Genomic DNA, 25124 nt, shown 5'->3' with positions numbered 1-25124 from the left:
TTAATACTTAAAGAAGTTAAATGTCTGCTTGTTTTGATAGGCATCTAGTGCTGGTAGTAGAATCTGAAAGTACACAAGTTTTTGATCTAAAGTGCACTAACTCAGGCAAACACAATCACTGTTTTCTTTAAATAATAGTTGCATTTGCATTCCACTCACAGTGTTGTGCATATAAAGGTTTTCACTGAGCAAACACAGATGGTAGACTTAAGATGACTGCGAAATGGTTTGCTCTTATTCAGTCTCCATGTTGTTGAGTGCATCAAAGCAGCTTCTCCGAGTGTTTAACCTGAAGCAGTCTGATTAAAACGAGGCCAGAATTATCTTACAAGTTCAAAAGATTCAGCATGTCGAAACTCATTAACCCTGTAATCCTTAGCAAAAATACAGACTTCGAAGTTTATATTTCAACATGCGTGCGATGAAAAGAAATTAGTTCAAACAGATTGTTTTAGGTCTTTAATGGGAGCTAACAGATTGAAAATACTCATCTTACAGCTAGATAATCCTCTAAATGTTTCTGATTACAGAATGTTTGTGGTTTCTGACTTCACCATGTTTCATCGGAGAATTATGGCATTAAAAACCATCATAAATACTGACCATACTGTGATACAAAAGCAAGTTTTGTGAGCCAGAGAGACCACCAGGCCCGGCACCAGCAGTAACTGCGTGACTTGAGCAAACCTCTTGAGTACACTATAAGGATTACTTAAAGTCCATGAATAAATTACCTTACAAGTGTGAAAACTCCCCACAGGAGACTTACAGTCTGAGATCTGTTCTTGAACATCAATGCTGCCCATTCTTTGTGCAAATGCATGCACATATCCTCACATGGATTTGCTCCCCACTTATATCTCGGGGTCACTCTGTTTGTCAGCGTTATCCATCTTTGAGCCTCTCCTCTACCGCTCTTATCTGTGTCTCTGTTGCTGTCCTTCACTTTCACAAACATTTGATTCACCGGTGGCAGCAATTACCATTGCTAATGCTGCATCGGTCAAAAGTAATTTGTCTTTTGATTTAAATGTACCTGAAGGAAAGAGGCAAAGAGAACAGTACAAGTAATTTGACATGTGGTAATTTTCATATTTGATGATATCAGAAATTACAAATACAACTAAATTTTAACTGAGTCAGTTCTATAGTAAAAATGAAAACAAAAAGCAAGAACACACTTGATTAGTAAAAACCTGACAGTTGTGCCCTTAATGTAAGAAGTTCTTAGCAATCATTACAGAGTCAATTTTTTTTAGATGAGTCCTTGTTTACTTTTATAAATGAATGACTAGTTTGAGAGATGAATGGATCCATGGATTAAATTATTAGTTTGACAGAGTCTGAGACTAATGCATAAGCGTTTTTAACCAAGCTAGCAGCATTGCCCTGCAGAAATATCGATCGATCGTTACTCCATGACTCCATGACTACAATATTTGCATGACAACTCACTGGATTGCCAGTAAATTGTGCACATCCATCCATTAATCTCTGATGATAAATCTTAATGATTTTGATATTGTGTTTGGCATTTGTGACTTTGAAATGTTGCGACAACAATAAACCAAACTGCTGTGAAATTTATTCCAGACACTCAAATCAGGATTAAATGAGATAGCCTTGGTGATCCATTGGCTTTTAACACCATTGCCAGGTAAAGAAAAAAAATAGTTCAGTATATTGACTTCTGATAGAAAAAGCTCCTCTTTTCTGTCACTTTCATGTACAGCCAGCACATGCTAGCTTCAGAAAAGACACTGAATGGCCGTTACTCAAGTAACATTAACTTTACTTCATCTGTCTCTCTTTCTCTTCTCTCATCTCCACTTTCAGTCTGCTTCCATGGTTTGTTGGACTGGAGTGAACCCATGTGTGGAAACAGACACACAAAAATTGGAGCTAAAAAGACCTGAGCAAGAAGAAGTAGAAAATGAGGAGAGTTTCAAACGTTCAGCAGAGACTCTCACACTGAGCTGTAGACAAAAGCACATAAATTAAGTAAATAACATATCAAACGCAAAGGCTTGACCATGCTTTTGCTTTTACTATGTCGTGTGGGAGGTCATTTGTTTATTAGTGTAGGGAGTGTCATTAGTTTCAATGGGAGGGACTCACATGCACTAACATGCACATGTGGTCAGACCGGCAGCCACAACACAAAAGAGAGGAGCTTGGATTACAACATACATAAGAGGAAGTTTGATTTCATTCTCTGCTAAGGATACCTATATTCCACTCAGTATTTATATAACAAATTGTTTGCAGTTGTGCTAATGCCTTATTTGAGTTTGAAATCTTGCATATTAAACCTTTATTTTAAATGGCACCCACTGAGCCTTATGTGTATGTTGTGTTTAGTGCTACTTAGCATTTGTTAGCACACACTAAAGTAAACTGCTGTACATGGCCAAAGTTTTACTTGTGTACAGTTGCCTCAGTATGTTCGCTCTGCCAATGTGAGCCTGTTATCATCATGGATTTGGGCAGCAAGACATTAGCATTCAGGCTGAAGCATTGCTCATCTTTAGGCCCACACACATTTGTATGTTTTCCCAGTTACCAGTTCAGTGCATGCTGGTAATTATACCATATTGTATACAGTATGTTGTTGTGCATTTCATATGTTGGAATGTGAGGCAAATGTACAGTATGCTGTACAAAAACATTTTTTGGACAGACACAAACTGTGCAGCAAACAGCAAATGTTGCAATTTAAGAACTTAAAACAAAACTACTTCCTGTCACATTAAAAAAACTTACCGCTCTGGCAGCACATTTTCTACTCTATTTTGGTCCCTGGTTTCCATAGTGATGGGATGAAATGGAAATTATTTCAGCAGACCTACATTTGGATGTGTTGATTTTTTTGAATCTGTCCACTTGGGTAATCATGAAGCGGTTATGCAGTAGAATGTAGTAGTTGTCACTGCTGGGAAATTTGTCTGGGATGATATTTTAAGTAGCAGCGCTGTTAGATACCTGTTCGGGTCAAATATTACTCAGTGTGAAAGAAAAAAAAATCAGCTTTCTGTTTGAAAATAAATGTTTTTGATTTCAGTATTCAAATGTGCTTCGTTAGAGAGACAAAAATGAATGTAATCCAAAAATCTTTCAGGCTCAGCTTGAGTGTGAGGGTGGATATTTTAGGATCTCCTCTTTGTTCTGCCTCTCTTTAAAGTTTATGCAATCACTTTTCTTCATCCAAAAGTGAGAACAACCTGTAACATATGACAGTAACGTTTTTGCAGTTCAGCTCTGACGACAGAAGGTTTGAGACACTGTCCTGCTGTCATACTGCTCTGCCACATTCTCTGTCTGTCTGCTTTGTTTTAATCTTCATATTGTGTTTTCCCGTGCTTCTAACCTCAGGCATCTTGGAGAGCCATTAACCAATCCCTGTACATTTAGACAGATGAAACATGGCCAGACCCATCGATATTGTATGATTCATGCCTGTGGCTTAAGGTTCTAATATTTCTACCAAGCCCTCTGTCTGGCAAACCCACACTGACTATTTATCACCTCTATGCCTATGCTGCTGAGATGGTGTTGTACTGCAAAACATTGTTTTTAGCAGTGTGTGTATGCCTCACAGAAGTATACCACAAATCACACCTCCACAGTGCTTTGTCCTTGAACAGGCTTCTGAAGCTTTGAAGTAAAATGAAAGGACATCACATCATCTGCTTTGAGTAAACATGCGAATGAGTCAGAGCTTTCCATAGTTAGCAAAATGACGAATGGCACATTGCTCTCCTCAGAACTAAATAGTTTCACCACGGGCAAATTGTCTTTTCAATTTAAGCAACCTTATTGACACAAGAACACGGAAAGAGAAAATCCGGAAATTGAATAGATTTCCCATTCGAGCAAAAACATCCAACATACATCAGAATGATTGATGGAGTTATAAATAGGATTACTGAACTTGTGTTCATAAAGAATTGAACAGTTAAAAAATGTCTGTATTTTCTGTATGATGAAGACAGGAAGTAGGCAGACTTTTCTTCACCTTTTTTCTTGCTTCAGTTTGGGTTTTGAATAAGCTAAGAGTAAAAAAAAAAAAAAAAAAAGCAACTTCTACTGGTTTTTCTAACTTCAGCCAGCTGTAGCTTAGCATTCCGCCTTTGTTGTAAGATTATTAATATGTCACAGTGTGTTGACGGATCGTTAAATTATACAAGAAAACAATTAAATTAATTGTCTTATACTACAAGGAATATTGCACTTCTGCCTGAGGGAGATGGATTATAAAGTTTGGCTCTCTTATCAAAAGGCCGAACCTTTTGTGTATTTTCATAAAGAAGTTTGATTGTTCAGATAAATCAAAAGAAAGCAAACAGTGTAATTGTGTGACAAGTGGAACAACAGTGGAAGACTGATGAAATTCAAAACGAAGCATAAACAAATCGAAATGTCCACCTTCTTTTGACAGATTCAGATAACAACAAAAAGAATGTAAGAATTAAAAGTTTTTACAACCAAACACAAAGTACATTAAACATGCTCCCTTCTTTCACTTCTTTCCAATCCAGAGGCAGGTTTTGAGCAATTTCGAGTGGCAGAAAAGGCTCATGGGAACTGGATGAAGCTCTACCTGGAAGGAAACACCTCTGAGGTGCTGACCAACATGGGCAAAAAGGTCCTGAAACAGTATCTGGAGGCCTTAGCTGCCATGAGCTCTGCTCTCAGCAAACAACTGGGAAAATACGACATGTACTCTATGATCGCTGGCATGGTGTTTGTGTTTCAGGTGAGTACTAATGGATATACTCTGATGGATGTGTGGCTAGTTGGTCAGTATTATTTTTGGAAGGAGCAGATGGAAATGAAACTAAATCTGACTCAGAAGTATGATGACATTTGTAAGCTTTGACAAAGACTGAAAGAAGAAGCTTTGATAAGATGTTTTTGATGTAACTACGAATAGGGAAAGTCTAAACATAACTTTAAGGATGTCCTGACCTTCTCTACATGCAAGTTGTAAAGCAAAGTTTACACACTTGTAACAACCATGCGTATCATGGCACTCTTGAGTTTCCAGTGACTCCTATAACTATGGAATGGATGGAATCATTAAAATGCATGCTCTGCCACAAAAAGCAATAATGCATTTTCATAAATTTATTATCGGTCTTGTGGAAATATTAAAAAACCTGCAGGGTCAGAATATGCATACAGTAGTGCTAATATCTGGTTAAAAGTCTCTTGGTTCTTTTCACCTCAGTCAGGTGCTTTTGGTAGCCGTACACAAGCTTCTGGTTTGATCTTTTATCACTTCTATTGACAGAATTGGTGCAGTTCAGCTAAATGTTGGCTTTCTTACACAGATTTTTTCTTCATCACAATCCATAGGTTCCTGGTGAGATTTAAGTTGGGAATTTGGGGAGACCCATCTAAAACTTTAACTATAGCCTGATTTAGCGAGTTCTTTACCACTTTTAATCAGTGTTTGAGGTCATTGTCTTGTTAAAATACCCAACTGTCTCCAAGACCCAACCTTCTAGATTTTAGGCTTTCCTGAGGATTGTAGAGGTGCTTCTCCTTCTTCATTATTCTTATTTACTTGGTGTAATGCACCGCTTCTAGTGGCAGTCAAAATAGCCCCAGAGCATAATACTGCCACCTCCATGCTTGACAGTAGGTTTGACATTGTTGGGGTTAAAGGTCTCACCTTCTCTCCTCCAAACATGTTCATGGACATCATGACCAGATAGCTGAACTTTCCTCCCCAAGGCCTTTTCTTTGTCCATGTGATCAGAAGCAAACTTCAGTCAAGCTTTAAGGTTCCGCTTCTAGAGGAAGAACTTCCTTCTTGCTTGGCAAAACACTGTGAACACCAATGCCTGTGTTCCAGCAGGTTCTAATCCATTGCAGACCTGCTTTCTGGTGATTCTTGGTGACTCTTGACAATCATGATCAGTGGTCTCTTAGCAACAGGTAATAGTTTGTGTTTTTTTCTAATTGTGGCAATTACACAACTGTTCAATGCACTTTATTCTTACAAACTATTTTTATTAGAGATGATGTTGGGATCTGTAGCTGCTTTGAAATGGTTGCAAGTGACTTTACTGACTTGTTCAAGTCAATGATTTGCTTCACATGATTTGATTTGTGGTGAGCTCCTTAAACTTCCACTGCTAGCTTTTGTTGCTGAATCTGATAAGTTTATCAAATTGGCCTTATTTAAATTGGCTCAGTGGAATCAGCAGCTGTAGTCAGTCGTAATCAATCGTTGACTCAGAAGATTTTGTCATTTTTCCAAACAGCCTATAATAAATCTATGAAAGAAACAAAATGTTTTTTGTGACAAAGACGTTTTTAAATTAATAGATATTGGACTCACTGGAAACTCAAGACTGTCAGGATATACGTGGTCTTTCCAAGTGTGTATAAATGGATGTTCACAGGTTTATGTTGATTTTCAAATTGCTCTTTACTGCTAATGTGATCTCCATTAATTAATTAAGACCAAAAAATGCAGCCTACTGTGGTTGCACAAATAGTTGATCAAAGTAAGAACTTTCTCTCTCCTCCTCTCTCCTTCCTCTGCCTCGCTCCTGGCCTTTTAGCTCCTGTTGGTCTTACTGCTGGCGATGCCTGAAGCCCTCAGCGGTGGAGCAGTGGTGGACCTCCCAGTCCTCTCGGCCCTGCTCTCCCTGCCTTTCTACCTCTTGTGCCTGCTTCTCGCCTCAGTGCACGTCTTGGTGTGCACATCTGCTGAGAGCTCCTGTTACTTCTGTAGTCTCTCCTGGGGTCTCGTGTTTGCTGCTGTTGCCTTCTCCTCGGCAATGTTTTGTATTCTGGTCTCTATGGCAACACGGAGACTCCCCCTGGGACCAAAGATTCGTGGGAAGGTGAGTAAGAGCACCTAAATATAACAGCCAAGCACAGGTACAGGTGGTAGCTGATGTTTGTCCTCAGAGATATTTACCTGCATATAGTAAGCTGCATGTAAAGCCAGAATATGCAGCCTTAACTATTCAGCAGTTCAGCTGTGATCACCTTACAGCTCAAAATATTAAAGCAACAATGTAAGGAATGTACTGTTATTGAATCTAACTTCCTCACTGCTGTGCAGAGGGCAGATTTTTGTTCTTACACACGTGGACAAAATTGTTGGTACCCCTCAGTTAAAGAAGGAAAAACCCACAATTCTCACTGAAATCACTTGAAACTCACAAAAGTAACAATAAATAAAAATTTATTGAAAATTAAATAATCAAAAACAGCCATTACTTTTGAATTGTTGATTAACATAATTATTTAAAAAAACAAACTAATGAAACAGGCCTGGACAAAAATGATGGTACCTCTATAAAAGATTGAAAACTATTTGACCAGAGTGACATGATTAACTCAGGTGTGTCATTTAATTGACATCACAGGTGTTTCCAAACTCATAATCAGTCAGTCTGCCTATTTAAAGGGAGACAAGAAGTCACCCTGCTGTTTGGTGAAAAGGTGTGTACCACGCTGAACATGGACAACAGAAAGCGAAGGAGAGAATTGTCCCAGGACATCCGAAAAAAAATTATAGACAAACATCTTAAAGGTAAAGGCTATAAGACCATCTCTAAACAGCTTGAAGTTCCTGTGACAACAGTGGCTCATATTATTCAGAAGTTCAAGACCCACGGGACAGTAGCCAACCTCCCTGGATGTGGCCGCAAGAGGAAAATTGATGACAAATTGAAGAGACGGATCGTTGGAATTGTATCCAAAGAGCCCAGAGCAACCTCCAAAGAAATTAAAGGTGAACTCCAAGGCCAAGGTACATCAGTGTCAGATCGCACCATTCGTCGTTGTTTGAGCCAAAGTGGACTTCATGGGAGACGACCAAGGAGGACACCACTGCTGAAAAAAACTCATAAAAAAGCCAGACTGGAATTTGCAAAAATGCATGTTGACAAGCCACAAAGCTTCTGGGAGAATGTCCTTTGGACAGATGAGACCAAACTGGAGCTTTTTGGTAAGGCACATCAACTCTATGTTCATAGACTCAAAAACCAAGCATACGAAGAAAAGAACACTGTCCCTACGGTGAAACATGGAGGAGGCTCAGTAATGTTTTGGGGCTGCTTTGCTGCATCTGGCACAGGGTGTCTTGAAAGTGTGCAAGGTACGATGAAATCTGAAGACTATCAAGGCATTCTGGAGAGAAATGTGCTGCCTAGTGTCAGAAAGCTTGGTCTCAGTCGCAGGTCATGGGTCTTCCAACAGGACAACCATCCAAAACACACAGCCAAAAACACCCAAGAATGGCTGAGAGAAAAGCGTTGGACTATTCTAAAGTGGCCTTCTATGAGCCCAGATCTGAATCCCATTGAACATATGTGGAAGGAGCTGAAACATGCCATTTGGAGAAGACACCCATCAAACCTGAGACAACTGGAGCTGTTTGCTCATGAGGAGTGGGCCAAAATACCTGTTGACAGCTGCAGAACGCTCATTGACAAATACAGAAATCGTTTAATTGCAGTGATTGCCTCAAAAGGTTGTGCAACAAAATATTAAGTTATGGGTACCATCATTTTTGTCCAGCCCTATTTCATTAGTTTGTTTTTTAAATAATTATGTTAATCAACAATTCAAAAGTGATGGCTGATTTTGATTATTTAATTTTCAATAAATTTTTATTTATTGTTACTTTTGTGAGTTTCAAGTGATTTCAGTGAGAATTGTGGGTTTTTCCTTCTTTAACTGAGGGGTACCAACAATTTTGTCCACGTGTGTATATTGAAATATCTCACATCCTGTGGGCCGAGAAACATTGCCTATGAAAACCTACTAAATCTTCCTGTACTCAGGGGTAGCAGCACCTTCTTGTCTATTGGAAACCCACTTTGTGATTTAGCTAAGTAAGCAAAGTCTTTACTAATGCGCCTTTAAACCACTTGAATGCTCCCGCGCTGTGAAAAAACGGTTAAACAGATTTTCTTGGATCTGTAACAAGTGAAAAATCGCTCCACCAAAATGGTCTAAAAGAAATGCTTCAGCAAATGCCTCTTAGTCAATTTGAAACTGTGGGCAACATTTATAGTCATCAAACAGTGCCTGGCTGTATCCTCACCTTGTCATGTTTCTAATCAAAGATTGCAGAGAACCACCTTAATTACCCCTTAATTATTCTGCATTTTGGAAAAGGGAAATGATGAGGAATTAAGAAAGGAGATGTTTTACACATAAACAAATGATCATTGTTAATGCTGACACACTTGAGAATGAGAACCTTCTCTCAGTAGTGTGACTGGGAGCACGCAAAGTATGCCTCAAACACCAGCAGCAAAGCAAAAGGAAAATGCAGCACAGCAGCAGAAGCTGCTTTTGTGACTGTGCTGCATTTTTACTCTACGTCCCAGAAGTCACAGCCTCTCATTGATTTGAAGATCCATTTAAAAGGCATTCACGAAACACACTGATGAACGTAATACATCATTTTAAATAGCATGTGTGTTTTTTTCTGACTCCTCAGTTCTCTCATATCAAAAAATGTTCCAGTCTACCAGAGTTGAATCTGTGAAAATCACCGTGTGAGTCTCCAGTTAGATAGCGCCTTCCTCTGTGTTATAGAAAATGAAGCTTTATGCCCCTGCATTGCCAGAAATGGTCGCATCAGTTTGGAATAGTAGGAAGATGGAACTGTTGCTGCATTATGAATTAATGTTAATGAAAAAATACAAGTACTGTTTAATTTAAGACAGTGTATCAGGCATTGTATCAGCTAATCATGGATCCATATGGTGTTTTTGTGAGCCAGAAGATGCAAAGTTTAATATTTTAACATTAAACTGGAGTGTAGTGATGACGGTTTCAGAAACACAGATTCAGACTTCTGGGGTTTCATACATAACAAACCTAAAAAATACAATCCTGTCATCTTGCAGAGTGGAGCTTTCCAAGTTGTTGTTATTCTTCAGAATCAGTTTACATGTATGTGGTGGTTTTAGTGTTTGAGCTCATCCATAGGTGAGCTGGTGTTCTCGAGCTGCTGTAGATAAGATAAGATAAGATAATCCTTTATTACTCCCCGTGTCCGGGGAAATTTCCCATGTTACAGCAGCATACATCATACAGTAGAGCAACAATAGCAACAGTAAACAACAATATAATGATAATCATAATCACAATCACAATATGTCCAGGAGTGTAGGAAGGGATAGGTGGCTTATGGAATGATGTGAAGTACAGAGAAACTATGCAGATTACAGTTGCCTTGTGAAAGTATTCGGCCCCCTTGAACTTTTCAATCTTTCGCCACATTTCAGGCTTCAAACATAAAGATATAAAATTTTAATTTTTTGTCAAGAATCAACAACAAGTGGGACACAATCATGAAGTGGAACGAAATTTATTGGATATTTTAAACTTTTTTAACAAATAAAAACCTGAAAAGTGGGGCCTGCAAAATTATTCGGCCCCCTTGCATTAATACTTTGTAGCTCCACCTTTTGCTGCAATTACAGCTGCAAGTCGCTTGGGGTATGTCTCTATCAGTTTTGCAGATCGAGAGACTGAAATTCTTGCCCATTCTTCCTTGCAAAACAGCTCGAGCTCAGTGAGGTTGGATGGAGAGCGTTTGTGAACAGCTGTCTTCAGCTTTGCCCACAGATTCTCGATTGGATTCAGGTCTGGACTTTGACTTGGCCATTCTAACACCTGGATACGTTTATTTGTGAACCATTCCATTGTAGATTTGGCTTTATGTTTTGGATCATTGTCCTGTTGGAAGATAAATCTCCGTCCCAGTCTCAGGTCTTTTGCAGACTCCAACGGGTTTTCTTCCAGAATGGTCCTGTATTTGGCTCCATTCATCTTTCCATCAATTTTAACCATCTTCCCTGTCCCTGCTGAAGAAAAGCAGGCCCAAACCATGAGGCTGCCACCACCATGTTTGACAGTGGGGATGGTGTGTTCAGGGTGATGAGCTGTGTTGCTTTTACGCCAAACATATCGTTTTGCATTGTGGCCAAAAAGTTCCATTTTGGTTTCATCTGACCACAGCACCTTCTTCCACATGTTTGGTGTGTCTCCCAGGTGGCTTGTGGCAAACTTCAAACGAGACTTTTTATGGATATCTTTGAGAAATGGCTTTCTTCTTGTCACTCTTCCATAAAGGCCAGATTTGTGCAGTGTACGACTGATTGTTGTCCTATGGACAGACTCTCCCACCTCAGCTGTAGATCTGTGCAGTTCATCCAGAGTGATCATGGGCCTCTTGGCTGCATCTCTGATCAGTCTTCTCCTTGTTGGAGGTGAAAGTTTAGAGGGACGGCCGGGTCTTGGTAGATTTGCAGTGGTCTGATACTCCTTCCATTTCAATATGATTGCTTGCACAGTGCTCCTTGACATGTTTAAAGCTTGGGAAATCTTTTTGTATCCAAATCCGACTTTAAACTTCTCCACAACAGTATCTCGGACCTGCCTGGTGTGTTCCTTGGTCTTCATGATGCTCTCTGCACTTTAAACAGAACCCTGAGACTATCACAGAGCAGGTGCATTTATACGGAGACTTGATTACACGCAGGTGGATTCTATTTATCATCATCAGTAATTTAGGACAACATTGGATCATTCAGAGATCCTCACTGAACTTCTGGAGTGAGTGAGTTTGCGGCACTGAAAGTAAAGGGGCCGAATAATATTGCACACCCCACTTTTCAGTTTACTTGTTAAAAAAGTATAAAATATCCAATAAATTTCATTCCACTTCACGATTGTGTCCCAATTGTTGTTGATTCTTGACAAAAAATTAAAATTTTATATCTTTATGTTTGAAGCCTGAAATGTGGCGAAAGGTTGAAAAGTTCAAGGGGACCGAATACTTTCGCAAGGCACTGTATGTGGTAAGGGATTGTGTGAAGCAGTCCATTTTTGTGTAAACATCAACCAGTGATGCTGGTGTTATAAAGTCTTATAGCAGATGGAATGAATGATTTGCGATAGCGTCCCGTATTGTCGGTTAAGTGTCTCAGTCTCCTACTGAAATTGCTACCTTGAGACTTCACAGTGTCATGCAGTGGGTAGGAGGGGTTGTCCCCGATGGATGTGAACTTTGCCAACATCCTCCTCTCACCCACCTCCTCTATGAAGTCCAGGGAACAGGTCCGGCCCTCCTCACCAGTCTGTTCAGTCTCTTTCTGTCCCTCCCAGTGCTCCCTGTTCCCCAGCAGACCACTGGATAGAAAACAGCAGACGCTACCACAGAGTCATAGAATGTCCGGAGTAGAGTCCTGCACACTCCAAAGGACCTCAGTCTCCTCAGCAGGTGGAGACGACTTTGGCCCTTCTTGTACAGGGCCTCTGTGTTGTGTGACCAGTCCAGTTTGTTGTTGAGGTGAACACCCAGGTATTTGTAAGAGTCCACTATCTCAATATCCATACTCTGGATGCTCACCAGTGAAGGCTGAGGTGCCCTCCTCCTGCGAAAGTCGATGGTCATCTCTTTCGTCTTACTGGCGTTGAGCTGCAGATGGTTCCACTCACACCAGTTGACAAAGTCAGAGATGACTGTCCTGTACTCCAGCTCGTCCCCATTAGACACACACCCAACAATGGCTGTGTCATCCGAGAATTTCTGGAGGTGACAGCTCCCAGAGTTGTAGTGGAAGTCCGATGTGTACAGGATGAAGAGAAAGGGAGAGAACTGTCCCCTGTGGGGTCCCCATGCTGCTGACTACTACATCAGAAACACATTCCTGACAACCCGGCCAGATGTCCGCGGCCACCGGACATCTGGCCGCGGCTGCGGCCGCAAATGCCGATGGACAGCTTAGATCGTCATGAATCCGCCGGTATAAACCACTTTCAGATGTGATTACCACAGCGGGTTTTGTTCGAGGTGAGCTGCACGAAAAACATGACGACATCGTGTTGGTGCGCACGAAACCGAAACAAAAACTTACGTCACAGTTTCACGAATCCCCGTGAGACCGGGTTGTTCCTGAAGTTTCACGTATTGTGGTCTGTTGGTGAGGTAGTCGATGATCCAAGCAGCCAGGTGACAGTCTACTCCCGCTCCCTCAAGCTTCACCCTGAGCAGGGAAGGCTGGATTGTGTTGAAAGCACTGGAGAAGTCAAAGAACATGACCCTCACAGTGCTGCCGGTGCCCTCCAGGTGAGTCAGCGATCTGTGCAGCAGGTAGACGACTGCATCATCTACTCCAATGTTCGGTTGGTAAGCGACCTGCAGTGGGTCCAGATTAGGGCTCACCAGGAGGCGTAGATTCCTGAGAATGATCCTCTCCATCGTCTTCATCAGATGAGAAGTGAGGGCCACAGGTCTGAAGTGGTTTGGTTCCCTGGGGTTCCTGGTCTTTGCGACAGGAACCAGGCAGGAAGTCTTCCACAACACAGGAACCCTCTCCAAACTCAGGCTCAGTTTGAAGATGCAGAGAAGCACCTGACAGAGCTGGTCTGCACAGTCTCTGAGGAGTCTGGAGCCGATTCCATCAGGACCTGCGGCTTTCCTGGTCTTGATCTTTTTTAGCTCCCATCTCACCTGATCAGCAGTTATGGAGAGGCTGGGGGTGGATGAGGATGACAGGAGAGATGGTGATGGTGGTGGTGGTGGTGGGGGGTGAGACAGGGGGAGGTGGTGGTGGTGGGGGGTGAGACAGGGGGAGGTGGTGGGGCTGTGTTTGAAGTCCAGAGGTGGTGTGGGGTAGGGGGAGGAGGAGAGGTGCTGTTGGTGGTATAGAGCTGAGGTGTGAAGAAGAAGCTGGCTGGTCAGTGCTTTGATGAGAGGGGGGAGGAGTGGGAGCAGAGTCAAACCTGTTAAAGAACCGTTTCAGCTCGTTTGCCCACTCCCGGTCTCCTGCTGCAGCACCCTTCTCGTTGCCTCCGCTGTAACGAGAGATGTATCTCAGGTTATTTGTGTGAGAGTAAAAGAAGCAGGGACTTGGTAGTTCTGCGCATTATAGAGGAAAAATAGTGCAGAGATGCATCAAAGCCATTTTAAACATGAAAAAACTTCTAAATATGTAACTTACACTACCGGTCTAACATTTGGGGTTGCTTAGAAATGTCCTCATTTTTGAAAGAAACTGAGTTTTTTGAATGATAATAACATTAAATTAATCAGAAATACAGAACAGACATCGTTAATGTGGTAAATGACTATTTTAGCTGGAAACGGCTGATTTTTAATGGAATATCTCCATAGGGGTACAGAGGAACATTTCCAGCAACCATCACTCCTGTGTTCTAATGCTACATTGTGTTAGCTAATGGTGTTGAAAGGCTAATTGGTGATTAGAAAACTGTTGTGCAGTTCTGTTAGCACATGAAGAAAAGTGTGAGTTTTCATGGAAAACACGAAATAGCCTGTGTGAGCCCAAACTTTTGAATGGTAGTGTATGTTATGTGTTCGATGTAGCCACTGCCTGATATTGAATAGCTGAATGTAGTAAATAAACTAATGGAATTATTTGGTAAATGTAATAATTCATGGTTTGAATTGTTAGCCAAAGGTCATGGTTAAATTATGTTGAAGGAGTTTGCAAAAAGAAACGGGAAAAGAGTTTTTGTTTCACAAAATAGTAATTGTATAAATTCTAACTCAGCAGTTTAGTTGTAGAAAAACTTGAAATCCCCTGGTTGAACCCAAACTTTTGAACAGTAGTGTCTATATATTACGAACAGTAGTTTATGCAACAGTAGAATCTTCTGCAGCACCGTGCCACCAGCCGGTGTGGAAACAGTTGAATCTACAGTTCAGGTCTCCAGTCTGGTCCACCATTAGGCAGACCGATATGATTTAATCTGACACATCTCATGTTCTGAATACTGATGAACTCTGGAAAGATATACAGAATCCCCCTGTGAAAACGCAGCCTTTACAAACATTCATTCATCTCTCAGAAACACGGTTGTAGCAGCTGATCGAGGAGGCTCTCAGAGATAACCTGAAGCAATTTGAAATTTGCACAGCATTAACACAAGCTAATGTTTTGCACACATGTCCTACTTGTTTTATTTTTTTGTTGTTTTTATTGTGTGTGTGTTTTGGGCAGCAATTCCTGGTGTCAGAAACTACTTTCTCCAACTTAAACCTTTAACTTTGACACAGAAATTAGCATTCAGAGGTTAAATCAATGATCACAGAGACTTTAAAAGAAGCAGATGCCACGTTTTGAGCACGTAGTTCATTCCTATAAAAGCTGCTGACTGCACCCTTCAGCAAAAATAGTTTTCGTCTCTCTCTTCTGTGGATCTATAAAGTATTACCCCTATAGTGTGACTTCCCACACACTTGAATTGCATAAAAATAATTTACCGACGCTACTTTGTGAGATTTTTATTTATGGATCCAACGTAATTGCTCATATTTTTTATAATAGTCATGGTGCTTCTCACATCTGTTTCTTTTGGGGGAAAAAGTGTTTGTAGCCTCACAGGAGCCACATGATGTGCAGTTAAAAACTACTGCATCAAAATCCTCTAAACGTAGCTGATTAGAAAACACTTTATGAACTCTGTAAATAAAACACACATTAATCCAACAGACAGATGGAGAATCTGATTTGACTTGCCATTAAAATAATAAATCAATACATTTTCATGAGCTGTAACTTTTAGCAGAATTATACAGAAACACTATTTAAAATGATTTAAGCTCTGTAGTAAAACTGTTTACAATTACAAACTGTTACAAAGGCAGATTATTTGAATTCATTCCTTTTTTGCTGCATTATTCAATCTTTAAAGATAGCTTTATGTTTTGTTACAACTTGTCAGGCTAAATTATGATTTAAAAGAGTAAAAAGACCACATCGTTTGCTAGTGCACACACCAAATAATCAATAAAATAGTTTAATATGTCAGAAGTAACCATCATTAAGCCTCCATTACAGCTTAAAGGCAGTAGTAGCTTACAGGAAAATGTTCTAGCAGTGCTTTCTATACTTTTGGGTAGTTCAAATTTGTTTCATGAACTGTTAGTTATTTTATATTCCCACATAATTGCGCTGTTGAATTTCACCGCCATAAATTAAAGTAATTGGCAGCAATATGTAGATTGCTCTTCTAAATGTGAGTAATCAATTATACACAGTGGTTGCAGTTATTCAGTGCAAAGTGGAAGCTGCCAGTCTTAAGTGTTTGTTTAAATGGCCTAAAAGGTAACTCCTCTTTGCCGCTGTACCTCTTTTCTCATTATAATTTATCTGTAAAGGTTACATCTCATTTCCCTTCTGGGAACTTTGGGAAAGTGCTGATAGGACAAAAAAGTCGGAAGAAATCCACTTGGGCCATTAGGCTGAGTGAGAAAATAAACCCCAAATCTGTACACTGGAGCATACGCAGGGATTAACCGGTACAGTAGATGTTTCTGCTCTCACTCAGGCGTCCTTGAAAAGACTCCGGACTGTGTTCTTTGAGTTTTCGTGTCACACAAATGGCAACAAAAGATAATGCTCATAGTTCAGTTGGCAGCTAATGACGAGGCCTGTAAATAGAAATGGCTCCTCCAGTAACAAAGTTTAGGGAAATTACAAGAAGGAAAAGACAATAGACACAGTGTTGTGGCTTGACTATTGTTGAGTCATAAAGAAGCATTTCAAGGAACTGAATTGCAGCATGTTCTCTGAGACGCTTGGCCTTCAGACACTGTGTGGAAGTCTATCTGATAGCTGGTGGTAAACGCGTACTTTACTTTGGTGGCTGCACCAAATACGTATTCAATGTATTTTTTGGTGTATTATAAAGTTAATTGATAAATAAAACCTAAAATGCTATCACTTTGTCACAGCACTGCATGTGTATAACAAACTCACAGAATATTTAGAAGAAGAACTTAAAGGGTAGCTTTTTGTGTCTGGAAGTGACACAATCATCACAAAATGAAAGGAAAAATGGTTTGCTGTTAAATATGGCTGCAGCTAACAATTCATTTCATTGTTTAGCTTGTGGTTACTTTTCTTTAATTGAATATTCGTTCAGTCAATTAAAGGTCAGTGAATAGTGACATTTCCAAAACCGAAAAAACACAAAGATATGCATTTAAGAGAGGAAGAAACAACTCCTGAAACTTTAGGTGCTGAGACCAGAAAATGTTTAGAGATTTGGCTTTTTCCTTTGCTTGCTGTGAATTATGTGGTCAAAAAACATGTCGTACTTCAGAGAAGTAGTCTGAATCTTAAAGCTGCTGTCCGGAGTTTGAATCGCAGCGTCTCCCAAAACACTGGTGGTCCCACCCTCCCTCTGATTTCGCCCCTTTATTTGTGCACGCGCGCAGTACATGAGAGGAGTGCCCGGAGTGCTGCAGCATCTCGCCTGTTTTGCTGTTTTCCCCTCTTCTACATTTAGTACATTTAGTAAATAATAAAGGAATTATGTTAGAATGCTGTATTGAGTCTAACTTGTCCTAATACCAAAATAACATGAATCTGCTAGGACGAACGAGTAAAGTTTCAATATGTGATTACACTCGTGTATCCCTCTCGATGACGTTGTTTATCAAACTTAGTGCATTTACGCGTGTATATGTGTTACGTTGTTTATTCATTTCTATCTAGAGTTCAGAATTGCATGACTCCTCTGACGAAGAGTATGTCCCAGACGCCCCAACATCTTCCTCCAGAGGTTGGGCATCTAAACGAAGCCGTCAGGCGGGCTATGGAGGCCGTGGTCGGGGAGCGAGGCGAGCACCCCGACCACAGCATCTAAACGAAGCTGTCAGCCGGGCTATGGAGGCCGTGGTCGGGGAGCGACGCGAGCACCCCGAGCCAAAAAACGTCCTGCAGTCTCTTGGCCTGACAAGCCGTGGGATTGGTAACTTTTCTGGAAGTTGCTGAGCCCTGATGCTCTCTCCTCCACAAGCAAAACAAATGTGCGCGCGGTTGCATAGTGCGTAGCTCGCCCACCTCTGCATGGGCTTGCTTGCTGTGCGCGTAACCGTTGATTGACAGCATGACAAAGCTGAAGCTCGAACTTGATTGGTCGGCAGCAACCGGCGCTTTTTGGAATAACATGGGGGTCTATGAGAGGAAGGCGGAGCTCAGGAATAAATTTTCATATCGCGTTATACTAACTTTATATTATAGTATCGAACTAGACTAACACATTTAAGCTTTGTTAAAAAATGATACATAAATTGAAAGCAAACGGAAACTCCGGACAGCAGCTTTAATGTAATGTTACTCTAAATCTTAAACACATTTAGATGAAAACTCAGATGTAAAATTATTGTCCAAAAGTATGTAGAAATGTTTACTTGCAGAAATTGCATTAATTCCCTGCTGCAATGACTTTCTTTTAAGAGTATCTCTAACTTTAATAAAGAGACTTTTGAAAATATGTATTTATTGATGTTCACCCTTTACGCTTCAGTGCGTCGTAGGTGTACCGCCGGCGGTACACCTACTAATTTGCATAGGAATTTCAAGAATGTCCGATGGCTGCAAACCCGATTATACAAACACTATACGCCGATGGAAAGCTCAGATTCTCATGAATCCGCCGGTATAAACCACTTTCAGATGTGATTACCACAGCGGGTGAGAAAAACACATTTGTCCAACAAAAACAGATATTCATCCATCCGTTCTCTATACACGGCTTCAACGCACACAGCGCGACTCACATTTCCGGGTTCATTATTACACACATAAAAAAGATTCCACAAAAAACGGCCATAATCCAACCTTTTACATCCAGATGACACAAGCCAGTAAACTATTTTGACCAAAACATGTCCTGAAGTCGGTATAAAATCCACGAATCGGTCGTTTTCAAGGAAATGCACCTCGTGATGTGCGTCCAATATTCCCTGTATTTTTCGTCATTTTTTAAAAAAAAAAAATAGAATATTAGCGATTTTTTTGTACTGAAAACGGCTGGAATTGACTGAAGCTTAAAGGGTTAAGCTCTGTTCTCAAGTATAAAAATCCTACTTTCGGATATTTTTCTTAGAAGGACCACATTCAGAAAAACTAACTTCCACACAGCATCTTGCTTGTGGTGTTGAAGTGAATTTTAAATTCTTATTGATTTCTCTAAAAGCAATATATCGATTTGTTCCTGCTGTGTGAGTAGAAAAGCTGTCTTATATCGTGCCATCTGTTATATCTTGTTCCAAAAATGGTGATTAAGAATTTACAGTCAAGGCCCATCTCCACGGCCAGAATCTTTTTAATTACCTGTGTTAGGAAATATAATTAGTGGACTCTGTGTCCTCTGAGTCATGACTGACAAACTCATTTTGATATTGAGATTAGACAATGAAGGTGGTTTACTGTTACACTACAGTGGTACTAGATGAGGAAATTGATGGATTTGCTAGAAGTCCTCTGATTTTTGCAACAAGATTAATTCTGCTGTGGCCAGTTTGTCAACTGTTTGGCCAGATTTCACCTTTCAGCTTCCTAAAGTACTAAGATTTACCTGGATTTACTAAAAACAGTAGGAAGAAGTGCTGTAAAACATAGTGGTACCAATTTCCAAAATGGTAAAAGGTAAGAAATTATCGTCAGGTACATTGTTGTTATATAATCCCTGGATTCAGTTTGGATCTAAGTGCAGAGCTGAGCCTGGTTTGCGCTTGACAAATGACTGCATATTGGGCGACATCCAAAATGTTTAATAGAGGTATCCTGATTAGTTTCTCAGCTCAATGGAAAAACTTGAAGATTAAGCACACTTACTTACTCCCTGCTCCAACAAAAATGTGATTAGAATTCCAGTTGAATAAATTTTAATGACCTAAAGGTGAGTATACTTTATTTCGAGAAGTAGCTCTATAAAGGAGGTGAATGTTTGAAAGGAGAAATTGGAGAAGCAAGAAGTGTGAAACGGCAGTCGTGATAAAACAGGTCTAACATCCCCTTAACAAATGATTTAATTGAGTTTCTCATAACTTTTGTAAGGAGCTTACTGTAAGTCTGAAAACAATACAGGAGTTTGAAGAAGGTTTTTTTTGCCTGTGTGAAAATGGTAATCGTTCAAATGAGAAAGCTGGAAAGTAGAAATAGTTTCACAGCTCCATGATGGAAAGACGGGTTCAGTGGTTTGCCAGTGGATTATGATGAATCATAAACACATACTACACGCTGTAAATGGTGATGTACTTTCAAAGGCATCACAACTGATTTATAAGTTTCATTGAGGAAAATGGCAGAGCTACTCCAAGATATTAACCCTTTAAGCTGCAGTCAATTCCAGCCGTTTTCAGTACAAAAAATCGCTAATATTCTATTTTTAAATTTAAAAAATTACGAAAAACACGGGGAATATTGGACGCGCATCGCGAGATGCATTTCCTTGAAAACGACCGATTCGTGGATTTTATACCGACTTCAGGACATGTTTTGGACAAAATAGTTTACTGGCTTGTGTTGTCTGGATGTAAAAGGTTGGATTATGGCCGTTTTTTGTGGAATCTTTTTTTATGTGTGTAATAATGAACCCGGAAATGTGAGTCGCGCTGTGTGCGTTGAAGCCGTGCATAGAGAACGGATGGATGAATATCTGTTTTTGTCGGACAAATGTGTTTTTCTCACCCGCTGTGGTAATCGCATCTGAAAGTGGTTTATACCGGCGGATTCATGAGAATCTGAGCTTTCCATCGGCGTATAGTGTTTGTATAATCGCGTTTGCAGCCATCGGACATTCTTGAAATTCCTATGCAAATTAGTAAGTGTACCGCCGGCGGTACACCTACTACGCAAAGGTTAACTCATACAAAAGTGGCACCAAAGATATTTGACAAAGTATAACCATATACACTACCAGTCAAAAGTTTGGACACACCTTCTCATTGAATGTGTTTTCCTTATTTTCGTGACTATTCACATTGTAGATTCTCAATGAAGGCATCAAAACTATAAATGAACACATATGGAATTATGTAGTAAACAAAAAACTGTGAATTAAGTCAAAACATGTTTCATATTTTAGATTCTTTATAACAATCACCCTTTGCTTTGATTACTGCTTTGCACACTCTTGGCATTCTCTAGATGAGCTTCATGAGGTAGAACCTGAAATTCTTTTCCAACAGTCTTGAAGGAGTTCTCAGAGATGCTGAGCACTTGTTGACCATTTTGCCTTCCCTCTGCAGTCCATCTCAGCCTAAACCATTTGAATTGGTTTAGTTCAGGTGACTGTGGAGGCCCAACACGGTCTCACGGGGATTCGTGAAACTGTCACGTCAGTTTTTGTTTCGGTTTTGTGCGCACCAACACGATGTCGTCATGTTTTTCGTGCCGCTCACCACGAGCGAAACCCGCTGTGGTAATCACATCTGAAAGTGGTTTATACCGGCGGATTTATGATGATCTAAGCTGTCCAACGGCGTTTGCGGCCGCCGCTGCGGCCGCCGCTTCAGCCGCCGCTTCAGCCGCCGCACATTCTTTAAATTCCTATGCAAATTCGGTGGATCCATGACGATCTAAGCTGTCCATCGGCGTTTGCGGCCGCCGCCGCGGCCGCCATTGCGGCCGCCGGACATCCAGCCACAACAGCGGCCGGATCACATCTGAAAGTGGTTTATACCGGCAGATTCATGACGATTTAAGCTGTCCATCGGCGTTTGCGGCCGCCGCCGCGGCCGCTGCTGCAACCGGATGTCTGGCGGCTGCAATGGCTGCTGCAGCGGCAGCCGCAAACGCCGATGGACAGCTTAAATCGTCATGAATCCGAATAATTTGCATAGGAATTTAAAGAATGTCCGCTTTCAGATGTGATTACCACAGCCGGTTTCGCTCGTGGTGAGCGGCACGAAAAACATGACGACATCGTGTTGGTGCGCACGAAACCGAAACAAAAACTTACGTCACAGTTTCACGAATCCCCGTGAGACCGGGCTGGGAGGCCAGGACATCTGATGCAGCCTCCATCACTCTCCTTCTTGGTCAAACAGTCCTTACACAGCCTGGAGGTGTGTTTGGGGTCATTGTTGTGTTGAAGAATAAATGATGGTCCAACTGAACACAAACCAGATGTGATGGCATGTTGGTCAGTCTGCTCTGAACAGTTGATGTAGAGATGTGTCTGCTACTAGAACTCTGTGTGGCATTTATGTAGGCTCTAATCTGAGCTGCTGTTAACTTGTGATTTCTGAGGCTGGAGACTCTGATGAACTTATCCTCACCAGCAGAGGTGACTCTTGGTCTTCCTTTCATGTGAGCCAGTTTCATTGTATCACTTGATGGTTTTTGTGACTGCACTTGGGGATACATTCAGAGTTTTTGTAATTTTCCAGACTGACTGACCTTCAGTTCTTAAAGTAGTGATGGACTGTTTCTCTTTACTTAGCTGATTGGTTCTTGCCATAATATGGATTCTGACAGTTGTCAAATAGAGCTGTCAACTGTGGACAAACCTGACTTCTGCACAACATAACTGATGGTCCCAACTCCATAAAGAAGGCAAGAAATTCCACAAATGAACCTCAACAAGGCACACCTGTGAAGTGAAAACCATTTCAGGTTCTACCTCATGAAGTTAATGGAGAGAAAGTCAAGAGTGTTGCAGTAATCAAAGCAAAGGGTGGCTATTTTGAAGAATCTTAAATATTAAACATGTTTTCACACTTTTGTGTTTACTACATAATTCCAGATGTGTTTAATCATAGTTTTGATGCCTTCAGGAAAAAACACTGAATGAGAAGGTGTGTCCAGACTTTTTACTGGTAGTGCATATTGGAGAAAAAGGGTCATCTTTTATGTCATTTCACTGATGCAAGGACGGCCTTTGACAGGGCGGCAGAGCAATATCCTCCTTCAGCACATTTGGCTTCAGCTCATGTTTTGATTGATTAATGGTCGACTGTACATGTCGGCCCTGAGGATGCTAAAGAGAACATTTCTCCCATTTATGCTTTTCAAGTTCACAGATAAGTGAATCTTGGCTCTTTTCCATAGTTTCAGAAGTAGTGAAAGGAGTGATGCAACTTTGGGATTTGTAAGTTTTTGCTTTGTAGTTCAGAAGAGTGAGATAGGAAATCAGTCGTGTTCATGTGCTGTTTAATGAATGTGGGAAGAAAGTCACTATACAATCATATTGTAATCAAGCAATTTGGTGCCAAGATAAATCATAAATGATACACCACAGTGTCTATGAAACTGAAGAAGAAAAATATCCCTAAAAAGTAAAAAAAAAAGAGCAGGAATTATGTATTTATTCACTGCATTTCGGTATCCGTTTAATATAGTGTCAATCCCTCACAGTATCGGTACTTCCCTATAAACATTTCTGTTCTTGAAAAAGTCTGTGCAATACCATTGACATGTATCGCACTGTCATTTTCCACATGCAGAGGAATTTATATAGTCTATAAATCCACATATGGAAGAACCTGTACTTTTGTTCATTTTTATTTTTCTAATATTTCCAAGTTTTTTGCAATATTTCCTTTGGATGCTGTAAAAATGCTTATTTCCTCACTGTGGCATTAACCCTCCTGTTATCCTCATTTACAGGCACCAAAAAATATTGTTTCCTTGTCTGAAAAACATCCAAAAATTCAGCAAAAAAATTCCCAAATTTCTGAAAATTTGCAAAAACTTCAGGAAGAAAATTCCTTAAAAATTTCCATTCAAAGTTCTATTCCCCCAGATTTGGCAAGAAAATTCTAGTAAATATTTTCAAAAAGAGTAAAATCTTCCAAAAAATCCTAAAAATATCTAGTGATTACATATATATCAGTGAAATGTCTCATATCTTCACAAAAGATATTTTCTAATATTTTCACAAAAAATCAACCAAAATCCAGCAAAATTCTCTGGGTTTTTGTTGATTTTTTTTGTTAATGTTCTTAAGAAGCATTTTTAACATTTAGTTTTTTTTTCCTCCAAAAAATGTTCAAAGATTTCCCCAAAATGTTGAAAATGTGGACATCAGAAATTTCACCGTGACAATACATATTTTTCCACATTTTCAAACTTTAAAACGGGTCAAAATTGACCCACAGGATGACACGAGGGTTAATAAAGGCTAATCATATCTTATTGCATCTTATGTTATTTTAGATTGTGTTGTATTATTTTCCCCCGCTGTCTGGAATTTTCCCAGATGTATCCCACAAGATTAAATCTGTTTTTACCAGTTTGTCGTCTTTCATTAGACAGATTTCACCTTTTCAGTTCCTTTAAGCACATCTAAAATGTACTTGTAATTACTATTAGAAGTGGGAAGATGTGGTGTAAAATACAGTGGTATGAATTTCCAATGTGCCAGTTATAATATTTCAGTTTAGTTCATTAGCTCTCTGATTTGCTTTCCCCTGCTGTCCAACATTTTAGTTAACATCTGTACATTTTATTCTCATTTATTTAATAAACACCACCATGAGCAGTCATTAAGTAGGGATTTTTGTATGTCAAATTGGTCTTATGAATCAGTTTAAAGTGTCTTCATGTTTTAAAGACTGCCTCTAGTACAGGTTTTTTTTAGCTTGCTAACATGCTCATATGATGTTTTTTCATATGCTTAAAGACACATCATGAGTGTAATAAGCAGTTCACCTTGAAACTGTAGTGTACCAATGACAGTTTCAAAAACATGGAGTTAGACGTTGTGGCGGTGGGCGTGGGAGAGCTCAGCTGCAGGGGAGAGAGGTGTGGAGGAGGGCATGTGGAAGCGGCGTCAGGTTAATTGACGCAGGTGTTACCTATTAGACTGACCTGATTCTCGCTGCAGTAGCAGGCTGGAGGGGAAGACAAAAAGGACACAGACGGAGAGGACAGAGAATGGTGAAGACGTACGGCTGGTGGAAAGGTTACCGGACGAGGTCCTGTGGAATGCCGGGCAGAAGTTAGAGACTGTTTACAGGACGAAGTCCGGTGGAGCGCCGGGCATAAGTTAGAGACTGTTATGTTTTGTGTTTGTGATTCAGCCGGTGAATAAAAGCCGTTTGGTACTGCCAGCCTGCCGTGGTTATTGCGGTGGGTGGACCCACAGACAAGACATTTGTTACACTGGCGCCCAGCCGGCCCTCAGCGCGGCGAGATGTCTGTGCCACCAGTGGTGGCGTTGGCTCAGATGCTGGGGGAGTTGGCGGCGATGCATTCAGAGCAGGCGGCTGTGAATAGGCAGCACCTTGACGCTCTTCATCGGCAGTCAGAAAGGCAGACCCGCATCCTCGAGCGGCTGCTGTCCCGGTCGGGGGGAATGCCTGGCTC

At 40.6% G+C, this 25124-nt stretch overlaps 1 protein-coding gene across 3 annotated transcripts in view; it reads left to right on the top strand.

The window, feature by feature from the left end:
* The window catches only part of pigg (phosphatidylinositol glycan anchor biosynthesis class G), a 182196-nt gene that overhangs the window by 35420 nt on the left and 121652 nt on the right, over positions 1 to 25124 (top strand). For all 3 annotated transcript variants that reach the window (XR_007944506.1, XM_051954047.1, XM_051954048.1), the window contains exons 7-8: positions 4539 to 4756; positions 6576 to 6860. Coding sequence is in view for 2 of the 3 variants with exons in the window: in XM_051954047.1 (XP_051810007.1) it covers positions 4539 to 4756; positions 6576 to 6860 (503 nt within the window). In the remaining variant the exon portion in view is untranslated. The remainder of the gene's footprint in view (positions 1 to 4538; positions 4757 to 6575; positions 6861 to 25124) is intronic.

This window comes from Acanthochromis polyacanthus, chromosome 10, assembly GCF_021347895.1.
Source record: "Acanthochromis polyacanthus isolate Apoly-LR-REF ecotype Palm Island chromosome 10, KAUST_Apoly_ChrSc, whole genome shotgun sequence".
NCBI lineage: Eukaryota > Metazoa > Chordata > Actinopteri > Pomacentridae > Acanthochromis > Acanthochromis polyacanthus.
Note: the sequence above shows the minus strand (reverse complement) of the source record. Positions and strands in the feature narration are given on the sequence as shown.